This window comes from Pelophylax lessonae, assembly GCF_965119305.1.
Source record: "Pelophylax lessonae genome assembly, chromosome: 7".
Lineage (NCBI taxonomy): Eukaryota > Metazoa > Chordata > Amphibia > Anura > Ranidae > Pelophylax > Pelophylax lessonae.
In genome coordinates, this window is record NC_138774.1 from 164716416 (window position 1) to 164732973 (window position 16558).

The following is a 16558-nucleotide window of genomic DNA, read 5'->3' on the forward strand; positions in this document are numbered from 1 at the left end:
TCTCATGTGGAATTAAGAAAGTGGACAGTGTAGTTTAGATATGCTTTTGATTTAGATTCGTTTTTTGGCAGATACATCAAGAATGAATCACACTAAAATTGATTATGTCTTTTAGAGACTCCACTGGTAAAATCCCTTTACCTGGAACAAGCCCCTGCACCTGGAACAAGCAATGCGGGGCAGAAGAGTATCTTGCACCATTAAAACAAGTTAGCAATGGCAGCTGTCCTAATTTTGTACTCAAATGGTTAAATTATTGTACATTTTTGAGTTCAGCTAACCTTTGGTCAACAGAGCAAAAACTTTCAGGTGGCCAATGGAATACAGTGCCTACTATGGGTACTTTTAAGGCCTGATTTCATCTGTGCATTTATTTATGGTGTAGGTGAATAGACATTATATACATAGGTCTCATTTGTATGAATAGGAGATGCAATCATATAAACTAATGTATTCATAGCTTGTTCAGATCACTATGCTGCATTGCAGTGATATTGAAAAAAGAACCTTCACTTAGACATTTTCAAGGGACTATCAGAAATGAAATGGGGCACATAATATTTCAGGTCACAGATGAAAGAAGCCTTTCCTTTTTAAAGGGCGATTGCAGGTGTCTCATGAGTTGGAACTGTCTATAACAATTTTCTGTAAAAATGACTTGGCTTTATGACTCACTCTATTCAAAGAGAAAAAGGCATTCCAACGTATGCTCTGTTTTACATTTGTTAACACATTTGATGCTTTTTAATACAAACTTGCAAATATGACTAGGAAGATTTGAGTTTGCAAATATCAGACATTATTAATGGCTTTGCTATCCTGTCCTGAATCCTGAATTCAAGCAGCACATAAGGAGTTGTAATAACTGAATGACCATTGAAGCTCCTTTTTTACCTGAGCTGCAAAGCCTTAGCGGCCTGATATAGCAGCTTTAACTGTTGTTTAGTTCTATAGGTTAAAATGTATCACCTCTAAGCACCACAGAATAAAAATGTGAGCAGTAAAAAAATTCATAATACATTTGTAGTACAATGATAAAGCAACAAAGCGCCTTGAAATTATACAGTTCTACTGACTTGTGAAAGAAGGTGGCAGTGAAATATTTTCAAATAATTTGCCTGCTAAACCTAGTTCACAGAAGAGACCACTCTTATTTTTGGGGAACAACCAAAATACCCACGTTATGTGCTAAAATTATATAACATGGCTATTGGCGGTACTTTAAGTAATGTCACTTCCAGATCCGCGGAGCTCATGGCCGGACCAGCACTTCCAAGTCTGGATACAAGTATAGTATCACCTTATGTGAGTGTAATGGTAAACAGCAGTTTTTAAAATAAAAGTTACTACACTATGGCTATTTCTCTCTTGTTTTCTTTTTTCTTCATGATTGCCTGAGTATTGAGTTCCAAAACTACGTAAGTGGTACTGATCTATGTAGGAGGTAAAGAAAGGTCCAGGATTGTGATAACAGAATAGTGCTGGAGTATCTAGAAGATCCTAGGATACCCAAAAAGCCTGTGGATAAACTCATCATTGCACTGTACTGGTGGATTATTTCACATACTGAGCACTTTGCATAATTGGGAACTGATAGACTTTAATGATTGAACCATATAATGAACATTTTGTTATTTGAGGTTTGCTCTTTAAATCAATAATATTACTTTTTAAACAAGTTGAGTTGAAAATCAGATAACACTGTGAAAGTGTATTTATTTATCAAAAGGCTATTGTCAGGCCTCAAGATCACCAATGCACAGCAAGGGTTCTGCTGAGGTATGTGGTGGTCACAAACATCACCATCATCACCCAATAGTGAAAATGTTGACAGCATTCAATGGCAATCATTTTATCACTTATTTGACCTCTATATATGGTTATACAGAGTTTTCGCTACAGATATCTTAATATATAGTAACAACTTCATGGCCTCTACATTAATAACATATACATCAAATTATATATCAAAATCATAACTTTTAGAATAACCTCCTTACCTCTTTCAGTATCATACAGGTAAACAAATCTCTGCCAGTCGTAATCACTAAGAAGGTTTAGGATAGCTCCCTTAAGTGCTGGTCTCATCTGGATGACGAACTGAACATCTGCATCTGTCGGGAAGCTGGGAGTGATGAATGAAGTGTGGAGGGCTCCACAAAAAGACGTCAAGGTGTTCATGGACATTTGATCATAGAACCCAAAGATAGCGTACACACCACGAGAAAACTGAGAGCAAACTGGAATGAAAAATGGTAAAATATAAGTAAGAAGGTAAAATGTATAAAACTAAAGCAGTAATGCAGTATATTATATATAAATTATTTAACTAATTGGCTCCTGGATGGTAAGATCACACAGAACAACTAGCAAAGAATATTAGATTTCTGCTTTTAAATGTAAAAACAAAAAACTATTAAAAACTGTTAAGCGTATAAAAACAAGAAAGTATTTTTAAGATTGTACTGGTCAATGTAAGATTGAAAAAATCAATGTAAATTTGTTGGTGGCAAATATGGCATAAAGTTATTGTCAAATTAACCAATGCATACGAAGGCTGCTATATTTGTTATAGGCATGTAGGCTTCAGTGGCCATGAAAGGGTATACATTGGAAATGCAAGAGAAAAGCAACTATTTTTCTATGATGTATTTCAAAACAAACACATAATCAAGCAAATTTTGATTGAATGTACGGAGGCTTAGCATTGGCTTAGAGCTGGCAGAAGTTTGTCCTTGTTTCATCATCCAATCTTATTTCTTTAGAATGTAAGACTCTGTCAATGAAAATTTAAGGAATCAATAGTTTACCGAGTGATGGCCTTTCCATTTTTATACAAGATTTTTGGAAAGGTGAAGCCACAAGGATGTTTTCATGGTGAAGGCAAATAAAAATTAACCTTTAGGGCATATTTTTGAAATCTGGCTCTGTTTTTGTTAACTGAAACTATCATTATTAGGCAGCTATTTGGGGTGTTGGCTATGTCACACCTATTTAGATGCTCTCATTTAGCAAAATGTTAGGACACACCTATTGGTCAGATATTTTGGTAAAAAGGGCTTTGTTCTCCTGAGATAACAGTTCCTTTGAGTTTTCAAACTGGATATGCATAAGCTAGGAAAAGAGTACAAAGGATTCAGAAAGGACAGCTGGTCCTATATCCATGAGATCAGGTGGACAAGCCAAAACTGTTATTTCACTCAATTAGTACATGTAAACTCACATTGCTTTCTCTACAGTAAGCAAAGCATTGAACCTGACTTACTAAATAAATTGAGATGTTTACATTGCAAGGGCAATTCCACTTAGCTTAGTGATTGGGGAAAACTGTGTTCATTTCAATCACCCAGTCATGTGCATGTAAATTTTCTTTTCTTTGCAAGTGGTTGTGTATTTTTTTTGAGAAGGGATTCTAACCACATATACCAAGCTAAGTACTCAGCTGATCACAGATTGGGGTAAGGGGACAATTACAAAGGCCCTTTACCACATGATGAGCTGTTTCCAATGATGGCTGATCAAGATGTAAACACAAGACAATTATCGGCTTTCCTTTCCACATGCTGACACCATGAGGAGGGGAGAAGAGAAGAGAGCTGATAATCAGCTTGTGTTAAAGGGACATCTACACTGAAAATCAGGGCACTGATTATCAGTGTCCTGATTATAAATGCAGTCCCAACAGTGCCCACCAGTGCTGCCTATCAGCGCTCACTAGTGCTGCCAATTAGTTCCCACCAGTGCTGCCAATCAGTGCCCATCAGTGCCTCCTCATCAGTGTCACCTGTCAGTGCTGCCTATCAGTGCCACCTAAAAGTACCTATCAGTGCCCATCAGTGCTGCCTATTAGTGCCCATCAGTGCTGCCTATCAGTGCCCATCCGTGTTACCTATCAGTGTCCATAAGTGCTTCCTATCAATGCAGCCTCATTAGTGCCTCCTCATCAGTGCCCCCCAAGGTTACCTCATCATTGTCCATCAGTGCCACCTATCAGTGCCCAACAATGCCACCTAACAGTGCTGCCTCATCAGTTCCCATCAGCACCCCATCAGTGCAGCCTATCAGTACCCATCAGTGCAGCCTCCTCAGCGCACATTAGTGAAGGAGAAAAATTACCTGTTTGCAAAAAATTTTATAACGAACTATGAAAATGATTTTTTTTTTTCATTTTGGTCTTTTTTAATTTGTTTAGCAAAATATAAAAAACCCAGTGGTGAATAAATACCACTGAAAGAAAGCTTTGTTTGTGTAAGAAAAAATAATAAAAATGTCATATGGGAAAAGTGTTGCATGACTGCGCAATTGTCATTCAATAGTGTTAAGGGTTTAGCCACCGGTAATGCCTGTGTTACCACAGTGTATGCATGCATACATTGATTCATTTCCAAAAAAAGCAGTGCTGCTACCTTGTCTCCCTAAGAGACTACCCACACCCTTTGCAAGTAAATTTGCCCTAGAGCTTAATGGATGTGGTAAGGCTTCTCTGTGCAAAGAATACCCGTTCAAGTTCAAGGGAAAAAAATAAAAATAAAAAAAACAGCATTTCTGCTTCCACCTTATTGAATGATGGAAGTCAGAATCAGAATACTGATTTAACACAGATTTAAAAAAAAATAAAAAATTTAACTACCAAAATGCAAACAATACACCACTTTATCTAGCATTGTCCCAAATAATAATGATAATAATAATATACATAATACCAACATACTATAAAAACTACAAAAAAAACCTGATCATAAACCAGATTTAAATCTTCACCTCCAGCCCTCACAGAGAAGAATGATATAACTTGATGGCAAAAGGCAAAAATGATTTCCTGTTTAGCTCTATGGTGCACTGTGGTTGTAACAACCTGCCACTAATAATACTCTGCAGACTTATCAGCGTATTGTGGAGTGGGTGGGAGTTTTCCAAGATTGAACATACCTTGAACAACATTCTCCTTTCAAACACTGTTGGCAAAGACTCCAACTCAACAACATCACTGGCCTTGCTAATCATTTTGTTGAGTCTGTCAGCCACCCTAAGCCTGCTTCCCCAGCATGCCACTGCATACAGGAGAGTGCTGGCCACCACAGACTCACAAAAACATCTTCAGCATCATCCGGAAGATGTTAAAAGATGTCAGTCTCCTCAAAAAATAGAGGTGGCCCTGCCCCATCCAATAGAGAACCTCGGTGTTCTTGCTCCAGTCCAACTTATAATCTATGTGCACCCCCAGATACTTGTAACTCCCAACTACATCCATATCCATTCCTCAGATTAAGATGGGGGTCACTTGTGCCTTTATCCTTCTCACACCCCAACCAGTTTCTTTGTCATTTAGATACAGGTGCCTATCCTCACACCATGTGACAAAGTTCTACACCACAGTCCTCTACTCATTCTGTTCCCCATCCCTGATACATCCCACTACCAGAGTCATCAGAAAACATCTGAAGATGGCAAGACTCTGTCCGGTAACTAAAATTAGTGGCATTGACAGTAAAAAGAAAGGGAGAGAGAACTGTCCCCTGTGGAACCCCATTATTGCTGACCACCCTATCTGACATGCAGTCTTGCAAATGCACATACTGCAGTCTTCCTGTCAAGTAATCTACAATCCATGACACAAGGGAAACATCAACCTGTATCACTGCTAGCTTCTTGTCCAAGAGTTCCAGGCTGATAGTATCAAAAGCACTATAGAAAACAAAAACATGACCCTCACAGTGATTGCTGGCTTATCCAGGTATGCATACATGTGATTTAGCATGAAGATGATAGCATCTTCAACTTCCAGTCTCGGCTGCTAGGCAAACGGCAAGGGGTCTAAATATTTACTAACCATGGGTCGCAAGTGATGTAAAACAAGTCTCTCCAAGGTCTTCATAATGTTGGAGGTCAAAGCCACTGGTCTGTAATCCTTGGAGGCACAAGGACATGTTATCTTTGGCACAGAGAAAAGACAGGATGTCTTCCACAACACAGGAACCTTTTGTAGACTCAGGCTCAGGTTAAAGACCCGTTGAAGGACACTCCCCAGCTGGTCTGCACATGCCCTGAGCCCCTGGGGCTAACGCCACCAGGGCCTGTGGATTTTCCTGCAGTAACTGTCTACTCACCTGATCAACTGTGAAAGACATTGATGCACTTTCCCATGAAGGAGGAGTAGAGTTGTTCTTATAAAAAGATCAACAGGTAAAAATTTAAAATAGGGGGAAACAGAAGACACACTAAAGGAGGAAGGACATTTAGTATGAGGAGTTGAGGGTACTCTCCTCAACTCTGCTTTTCTACAACTTTGTGTTAAATCTGAGGGAGTCAAAGCCAGGTTCTCTCTGATTCAAACCTGTTAAAAAATGGTTCAGTTTATTTGCCTTCTCCACATCACCCTCAGTCCCTCCACCAACTGGCTTAAGACCTGTAATGGTTCTCATGCCACTCCAGACCTCTCTCACTTTGCTTTGTTGGAGTTTCCACTCCAGTTTTTTTCCTATATTCCTCCTTAGCCTTTCTAATCTTTATCCCCAGGTCCCTCTAAATAATTTTTAACTCCTCCATATTACCCACTCTAAAAGACATTTTCTTGGAGTTAGGAATATCCTCCATATCCCTAGTTACCCATGGTTTATTATTTTAATTACAATGAACATTTTTTGTTGGAACAATAGAATCTACACATAAATTAATATATTGTGTTAAGCACTCAGTAAGCCCATCAATGTCCCTTCCATGTACCTCACAGAGGTAATCTGTCCCCTTAAAAAAAGCTCCTAAATGATTCAAAGGACTCCTCAGACCATCTCTTTACTGATCTGGTGGACACAGGTAGTCTCTTAAACATGGGCACATAACAAGAATTGAGGTAGACTAAGTTATGATCTGCCTAAAGGTGGAAGAGAAGAAGAGCTGTATGGGTTATCCCCATTGGCATAAAGCAGATTCAGGGTCCTAGTCTCTCTAGTTGGGCAGCTGACATACTGTATGAAATAAGTAAAGTTTTCTCCATGGTGACATGGTTAAAATCACCTGAGATTATGATAAGGGCATTGGGATGCTTAGTTTGAAGTTTTTCAATAACACTGTGGATGGCATCACTTGCCAACATTGGGTTGGCAGAAAGTGGAATATACACTTGCAAAGTTGTATCTTTTGAGGGAATTAGCCCCAGAGCTTAATTAATAAGTTAAACTGGGGACTTCCATCATCCAATCATCCAACATTTTGCTTTCACATGATTAGATGATGGAAGTCAGCAGTTCCCCTTATTCACTAAGCTCTGGAGTTAATTCCCTTAAAAAGTGCAGCTTTGCAAGGAAACTTGCCGCAAAGCTTTATGAAAATGGTGATGAGCTGCTGACCTCCACCATTCAACAATGTGCAAAAAAAATGTTTTCTTTTTTTTTCTCCTTGAACATGATTGAGTATTTTTTGCAATGTGAAACTTCACCACATTCACTAAGCTGTTGGGCAAATTCATTTTCAAAGTGAACAGCCTATTTACCTTTATTAAATAAAACCCACTGTGTGTAGGGAAAGGACTTTGGAAGATGTAGTTTTGGGAGACATGTCTATACCAACAGGGACTGATGTAGGACACTCTGCTTATCCCTCCTCACAGAGTTTCCCCTGAAGAAATATACAAACATGGCAGTGACGGCACAAGGAGTGAAAATAAATATATAATGCAGGGATATGCTCTAGGGGGGGGGAGAAGGAGATTTGGGGGCAAATTTGGATCTTGCCTGAAGATATACTTTAAACCCACAAAGATGCTAGAGAAGGGCAACAAAAATAATTAGGGGAATGGAGGACATCAGCTATGAGGAAAGTCTACAAGCACTGAACGTATTCTCTCTGGAGAAGAGACGATTGAGAGGGGATATGATATTAATGTACAAATATCGTACTGGCAACCCTAGCATATGGAAAAACCTATTCAGAGAAAGGGAATACAATAAGACACGTGGCCACTCACTAAAACTAGAGGAAAGGCAGTTTAACCTTAAAATACGCAGGGGGTTCTTCACTGTGAGAGCAGTAAGGATGTGGAATTCTCTTCCGCAAACAGTGGTATCAGCAAAGAGCATCGATAGTTTCAAAAAACTATTAGATGGGCACCTTAAAGACCCCAACATAGAGGGGTATACAATGTACGGTTAACAGCAAACACACACACACACATCATAGGTTGAACTGGATGGACTGGTGTCTTTTTTCAACCTCACTAACTATGTAACTATGCTACTATTTAGTTATATTTATTTAATTATTACTAGCGGTCAATAAGGAAAAAAAATCACGTCTGACCTACTAAAAGTTTGTCTAAAACGTTTTTTTTCCCCCAACAGATATCCTCTTTAAAGATTAAAGAGGATTAAGAAGAGTTCCTGACATCTTTCTTACAAAAAGAAGGACAAATTGTACATACGCATCATAGAAACACATGTACTGACTGGTTTAGTCTTGAGATGTAATTGAATGACCAAAACAGGTCTCTGTGTTTGGCCTCAAGGTCACCTAGGCAATTTGAAGCAAACACTGTCTGACTTATCTGATAAATTCCGTCATGCTTTGTCCCAAAAGAAATAAATGTTAAGCATTTTACTCTTGTGATTAAGAGAATAAATGACAAATAATGAAATTCTATTAACACACAGTAATGATATGGACTATAGAACTGTACAATCATGCAATAAAATTGTTTTGTAACAAGAAGGTAATGATTCAGTTGAAGATAGAAGTTTTTTTTTTTTTTAAATGAATACGTTGTTTGTGCAAGTATCATTAGTGTAGGTATATTCCACAATAATAAATATATTTTTAATCAGACATGATATGCAGGGTAATAGCTATTGGCAACACAGGGATTTTTCGTAAGACCCGTTTTGAATTTTTTTTTAACATTTTAATTAAACTGTACTTAAACACTACTTTCTGTTTCTATATAATATTTCTGGCGTCAGTGCCATTGAAAAATTCACATGCGCTGGATGTTTGGGTTTTGGAATTTCTCGGTCGATCTCTGTTTGTTAAGATGGAGTGCCTGCACAAGGCTTTAACATGTATGTTTGGAAAATACAGGTATGCATGCTGATGCGTTAGTCCTTAAAGTGATTGTAAAGTGATTGTAAATGATCACCTTGTCAAAGAAACAATTTAGCTTAAAACAGAAATGAAAGGCAAAATATCTGTGTATAGTTATAATATATATATATATATATATATATACAGTATATTCCTTTTTTACCCCTTTTCTATAAGTGATCACATACCCTCTGTTCTCAGCTGCATAAGAGCAGTACACTGAGCTTCCCAATGAATGGCTGTGCAGGGGTGGGGGGTGTCAGGACTAGTCTGATTGTTGGAGGAGAGCAGTCTGAGTTCCCAGCATAGCTGGAGAACTTACCAAACTGTGCTCTCCTGCTTTGTGTAGTCAGTTTTTACTAGGAAAGCAGAGGGACTGACAGGAACACCAGGGATTTTTTCAAAGGAAGCCATACAAAGAGAACATGATACGTTTTTTTTTTTTTTTTTTAAATACAAGTATATGGTGCAGCAGGCTCATATAAGGATAATGAAATGTTGCTATTACATACTCTTTAAGCTATATATGGCTATGCACAGCCTTACAATTGACAGTTATATGGCGTGTCACAGTCAAGCATTGCTCATAATTAGTGTTGAGCGAACCCGGACGGTTTTGTTCGTGTTCGTACCAAACTTTTGGGTATTCGGTACCCGGACCCGAACCAGAACATTTCACTGTATGTTCGGGTACTGTCCGTTGTTCGGTAACGTTATTTGATTTTTTGGCGCGGTTTTAATGGTGCGGTTTCAACAGGTGCAAGGCAGCCCCTCAGCAAGCGTTTAACTAGTGTGCCCTAGAAGCCATCACAGCCATGCCTACTAATGGCATGGCTGTGATTGGCCAGTGCAGCATGTGACCCAGAGTCTATATAAGCTGGAGTCACACAGCGCCACACGTCACTCTGCTATAACTATACTAGGGAGAGGTTCCTGAGATTTCTGCTGAGGGAGAGATAGGAGATTACTGTATGGTCAGGCTGGAGATTGCTTTGAGGGAAAGCATAGGAACAATCTTCAATAATCATACGGCGATCTACATTGATTTGATTGTGTGGGGGTACAGTGCACGATCTTTTTGCCTGGATGGAGAGATAGGAGATTACTGTAGGGTCAGGCTGGAGATTGCTTTGAGGGAAAGCATAGATAGGAACAATCTGCTTTAATCATACAGCGATCTACATTGATTTGATTGTGTGGGGGTGCAGTGCATGATCTTTTTGCCCGGAGGGAGAGATAGGAGATTACTGTAGGGTCAGGCTGGAGATTGCTTTGAGGGAAAGCATAGGAACAATGTTCTTTAATCAGACAGCTATCTACCTTGATTGTATTGTGTGGGGGTGCAGTGCACAATCTTTATGCCCTGACCTGAGCCCAGTGAGGAGGAGAAAGGAGAAAAAAAACTTTTATCAGTCTGTTAGGCGTGCGGTGCTGCACATTTAATGAAAGCTCAGTGCATATGTGTCTGCTTAATCTGCATTTAAAAAAGAAAAAAACATTTTTCCTTCATATTTAACTTTTGACTGTCTGCATATGTTACAGTGAGATACACCCATAGCATACTGTTGTATTCCGCTTTGCAATAAAAACCCATTTAGGTGAGAAAAAGTAAATTGCGGCCCTGTCTGCATATGGTACAGTGAGATACACCCATTGCATACTGTTGTATTGCGCATTGCAATAAAAAAACCATTTAGGGGCAAAAAAAGTTTATTGCGGCCCTGTCTGCATATGTTACAGTGAGATACACCCATTGCATACTGTTGTATTGCGCATTGCAATAAAAAAAAACATTTAGGGGCAAAAAAAGTTGATTGCGGCCCTGTCTGCATATGTTACAGTGACATACACCCATTGCATACTGTTGTATTGCGCTTTGTAATAAAAAAAACCCATTTAGGGGCAAAAAAATTTGATTGCGGCCCTGTCTGCATATGTTACAGTGAGATAGACCCATTGCATACTGTTGTATTGCGCTTTGCAAAAAAAAAACCCATTTAGGGGTAAAAAAAGTTAATTGCGGCCATGTCTGCATATGTTACAGTGAGATACACCCATAGCATACTGCTGTATTCCGCTTTGCAATAAAAACCCATTTAGGTGAGAAAAAGTAAATTGCGGCCCTGTCTGCATATGGTACAGTGAGATACACCCATTGCATACTGTTGCATTGCGCATTGCAATAAAAAAAACATTTAGGGGCAAAAAAAGTTGATTGCGGCCCTGTCTGCATATGATACAGTGAGATACATCCATTGCATACTGTTGTATTGCCCATTGCAATAGAAAAAAAACATTTAGGGGCAAAAAAAGTTGATTGTGGCCCTGTTTGCATATGTTAAAGTGACATACACCCATTGCATACTGTTGTATTGCGCATTGCAATAAAAAAAAAACATTTAGGGGCAAAAAAAGTGGATTGCGGCCCTGTCTGCATATGTTACAGTGAGATACACCCATTGCATACTGTTGTATTGCACATTTCAACAAAAAAAGTTGATTGTGGCCCTGTTTGCATATGTTAAAGTGACATACACCCATTGCATACTGTTGTATTGCGCATTGCAATAAAAAAAAAACATTTAGGGGCAAAAAAAGTGGATTGCGGCCCTGTCTGCATATGTTACAGTGAGATACACCCATTGCATACTGTTGTATTGCACATTACAACAAAAAAAGTTGATTGTGGCCCTGTTTGCATATGTTAAAGTGACATACACCCATTGCATACTGTTGTATTGCGCATTGCAATAAAAAAAAAAAACATTTAGGGGCAAAAAAAGTTGATTGTGGCCCTGTTTGCATATGTTAAAGTGACATACACCCATTGCATACTGTTGTATTGCGCATTGCAATAGAAAAAAAACATTTAGGGGCAAAAAAAGTTGATTGTGGCCCTGTTTGCATATGTTAAAGTGACATACACCCATTGCATACTGTTGTATTGCGCATTGCAATAAAAAAAAACATTTAGGGGCAAAAAAAGTGGATTGCGGCCCTGTCTGCATATGTTACAGTGAGATACACCCATTGCATACTGTTGTATTGCACATTGCAACAAAAAAAGTTGATTGTGGCCCTGTTTGCATATGTTAAAGTGACATACACCCATTGCATACTGTTGTATTGCGCATTGCAATAAAAAAAAAACATTTAGGGGCAAAAAAAGTGGATTGCGGCCCTGTCTGCATATGTTACAGTGAGATACACCCATTGCATACTGTTGTATTGCACATTGCAACAAAAAAAGTTGATTGTGGCCCTGTTTGCATATGTTAAAGTGACATACACCCATTGCATACTGTTGTATTGCGCATTGCAATAAAAAAAAAAACATTTAGGGCCAAAAAAAGTTGATTGTGGCCCTGTTTGCATATGTTAAAGTGACATACACCCATTGCATACTGTTGTATTGCGCATTGCAATAGAAAAAAAACATTTAGGGGCAAAAAAAGTTGATTGTGGCCCTGTTTGCATATGTTAAAGTGACATACACCCATTGCATACTGTTGTATTGCGCATTGCAATAAAAAAAAACATTTATTGGCAAAAAAAGTGGATTGCGGCCCTGTCTGCATATGTTACAGTGAGATACACCCATTGCATACTGTTGTATTGCACATTGCAACAAAAAAAGTTGATTGTGGCCCTGTTTGCATATGTTAAAGTGACATACACCCATTGCATACTGTTGTATTGCGCATTGCAATAAAAAAAAAAACATTTAGGGGCAAAAAAAGTGGATTGCGGCCCTGTCTGCATATGTTACAGTGAGATACACCCATTGCATACTGTTGTATTGCACATTGCAACAAAAAAAGTTGATTGTGGCCCTGTTTGCATATGTTAAAGTGACATACACCCATTGCATACTGTTGTATTGCGCATTGCAATAAAAAAAAAACATTTAGGGCCAAAAAAAGTTGATTGTGGCCCTGTCTGAATATGTTACAGTGAGATACACCCATTGCATACTGTTGTATTGCGCATTGCAACAAAAAAACATTTAGGGGCAAAAAAAGTTGATTGCGGCCCTGTCTGCATATGTTACAGTGACATACACCCATTGCATACTGTTGTATTGCACTTTGCAATAAAAAACCCATTTAGGTGAGAAAAAGTAAATTGCGGCCCTGTCTGCATATGGTACAGTGAGATACACCCATTGCATACTGTTGTGGTGCGCATTGCAATAAAATCCCATTTAGGGGGAAAAAAAATTGCGGGCTAGTCTGCATATTTTACTGTGAGATACACCATTTCTATACTGTTGTTCTATTCCGCTATTCAATAAACACCCATTTAGGGAAAAAATATTAAATTGCGGCCTAGTCTGTATCTGTACGTGTGAGATATACCCTTTGGATACTGTTGTTGTATTCTGCTATTCAATAAACACCCATGTAGGGGACAGAAAGATATTAAATTGTGGCCTAGTCTGTATCTGTACGTGTGAGATACACCCTTTGGATACTGTTGTTCTATTCTGCTATACAATAAACACCCATTTAGGGGAACATTAATAATTTTGCAGCGTTTGCTGATTATGTTACTGTGAGATACACCCTTTAAATTTGTTTGACGCATCTCCTTCCACCACCGAGGATTGCAGGGCGCTTCAGTTTGCCTCCTGTTGCTAACTTCTCCTACTCCACTTCCTCATCCACTACTGCCTCCACAACCCGGAGCAGTGATCATTTCCAAGGCTTTCAGGGCAGTCATTCACAAGTGGCTCCGAGGGTGGGTTCCTGCACCCACAAACGCCAGGTACACAATTGTCAAGCAAGGGTAAAGTTCTGGAGGATGACGAGGTCGAGGATGAAGAGATGGTGGAGAAGGAACCATGTTCACAGCAGGGTGGCACCCAGATAACTGATAGCAACAGATACTACACTTGATCTTAGGCAAAAGGTTGTGACTCGAGAAGCGATGCAGCTGGCATTCCCACCTGACAGCGGGGGCACAGTGGAAGCACAAGGCGAAGGCAGATGGGGAGGAGGTCACCAACGCAGCCAGGGCACCGCCAGCACCTCAGAAGGCAGGGTTAGCAGTAACGGCCGGTGCATTGGGTGCGCAGGGGCGCCGCCCCCCCTATCCATGCACCCGGCCCCCTAATCTGCATGCGGGGCGCCAGACGCATGGAGTTCAATGGGGCTTTTTTTTTAGTCACCTGATTAGAGCCAGAGGCTCGAGTAGGCTTCAGCAAAGGGTGGACCCAGGGTGCAGAGCAGTGCGCCCCAAGCCTACCCATTGCGTGACAATAGCGAATGAAAATTCGCTATTGTCACACGGATCCTCCCCCTGGCCAATCAGGAAGCGGGTCTGATATACACTTCCTGATTGGCCGAAAGGCAAACCCCATGCCATTGGCCGAGGAGGAGGCGGGAGGACTGAAGACTCAAGGAGATGCCTGGGGGGGGGGCTTGGCACACTGTTCGCTCTGCATTGAAAGGGGGCACTCTGGCATCTCTGCATTGAAAGGGGTCATGATGGTATCTCTGCATTGAAAGGGGGCATGCTGGAATCTCTGCATTGAAAGGGGGCACGCTGGTATCTCTGCATTGAAAGGGTGCACGCTGGCATCTATGCATTGAAAGGGGGCAGGCTGATATCTCTGCATTGAACGGGGGCACGCTGGCATATCTGCATTGAATGGGGGCATGCTGGTCACTCTGCATTGAAAGGGGGCGCGATGATCTCTGCATTGAAGGGGGCACGCTGGTATCTCTGCATTGAAAGGGGGCATGCGGATCTCTGAGCATTGAAAGGGGGCATGCTGGTCACTGCATCGAAAGGGGGCACGCTGGTCCCTGTGCATTGAAAGGAGGCACACAGGTCCCTGTGCATTGAAAGGGGGCCCGCTGATCCAAGTGCATTGAAAGGGGGCACGCTGGTCTCTGTGCATTGAAAGGGGGCACGCTATGCCTTATTAATGAAGGCCCCTTTCACACTTTTGTGACCTCAAAGTCACGCAATTTTTTAGAGCGTTTTTTGCCGCAAAGCAATGCCTATTACATTTTTCTGTTTGCGCCCCCCAAAAATTTTGAGCACCAGCCGCCACTGAGGGTTAGCATGTATGAAATGTGGAAAAGCTTTGTCGGCACGCCACAACAACCAGGACCACCAGCTGTTTTTTTTTTTTAAGCCCCTGGTGTGTGAACACACTCAGACTATCACCCGGTGGGTGCATAAAAAAGTGCACACCAAAAAAGTGAAACACAAAAAGTGCACAGGGTATACACATTGTCCTTGACCCTGATCCCCCAGGGTGCAAGGCTCCTGACAGGGACTGGGGTACTTACACTGGCTAACCTGGCCGAAACCAGGCAGCCCCATTCTTTAGGAGGTCTGCTGAAACAGACCACCCCAAGTACTAGGTGGGGCTCTCCCCAAGAGAGACCCTATGAGAGAGGGCGAACCAAGCCAGAAGGCCATATCCACCCCTCCCAAGACTTTCAGGGACAGGCTAAAAGACCTACACCCTACCCGGCCCTAGAGGCAGGTATGAAAAATGTGTGTAGGAAGTGCAGTGTCCTTGGTGCCATACTCATAGTGTTGCCATCCACCGTGAATTCTGGCACCCCTGGACTGCCACTTCAGGGGCACATACACCACAGGCTTTTCAGAATCCCGGTCCCTGGCAAGACCAGTGCAGCCCCGTCCCTACTAGAAGGCCTCAGAACTTAGACAGCTTTGGGAGAGCCTGGCCCACAACCAGGGACACATACCTTTTCCCAGGCCAGACTTAACCCAGAAGGGAGAAAAAAGCCCCCCCCCACCGCCATCACCGTTCCTTATCATATACCATATACAGTTCCTTACCGTTCCTTATGTACTATACACGTACTGAATGACAGGTCTGCCCTCTTCAACTTCCGGGTCTCCAAATTGGGCACATGGTCTGAGCTTGCCCTTTATGCCTTGGAGGTGCTGGCCTGCCCTGCAGCCAGTGTATTATCTGAACGTGTATTTAGCACGGCTGGGGGCGTTATCATAGACAAGCGCAGCCCCCTGTCCAGAGCCAATGTGGACAAGCTCACGTTCATTAAAATTAACCAGGCATGGATCCCACAGGACTTGTCCGTACCTTGTGCAGAATAGACATGTATACCGTCCTTACCCAGCCATTGTTGTATTTAATCTTTCTAGCTCTTTTGGGGTGTACCCTAATTTAAAAAGAAATAAAATGAAAAACAAAAACCAGTGTTGGCTATCTCGTCCTCCTCCACCGCCGCTTCCACCTACACCACCACATCCACCGCCACCTCAACCTCCTACTCCATATGGGCCTTGACCTCCTCCTCCACTGCCGCTTCCACCTACACCGCCATATCTACCGCCACCTCAACCTCCCACTCCATATGGGCCTCGTCCTCCTCCTACATCATTCAAGATGATTATTTTTTATTTTTCAGTTTTTTATGTTATTTTAAGTTATTTTCCTATCCACATTTGTTTGAAGAGCACTTGCCATGCACTTCAGATG

At 41.1% G+C, this 16558-nt stretch overlaps 1 protein-coding gene across 5 annotated transcripts in view; it reads right to left on the reverse strand.

Annotated features, from left to right (window-relative positions):
- Positions 1-16558, reverse strand: part of GRIA3 (glutamate ionotropic receptor AMPA type subunit 3) — a 427883-nt gene that overhangs the window by 275139 nt on the left and 136186 nt on the right. For all 5 annotated transcript variants that reach the window (XR_014225478.1, XM_082263155.1, XM_082263154.1 and 2 more), the window contains exon 3: positions 2001-2240. Coding sequence is in view for 4 of the 5 variants with exons in the window: in XM_082263155.1 (XP_082119281.1) it covers positions 2001-2240 (240 nt within the window). In the remaining variant the exon portion in view is untranslated. The remainder of the gene's footprint in view (positions 1-2000; positions 2241-16558) is intronic.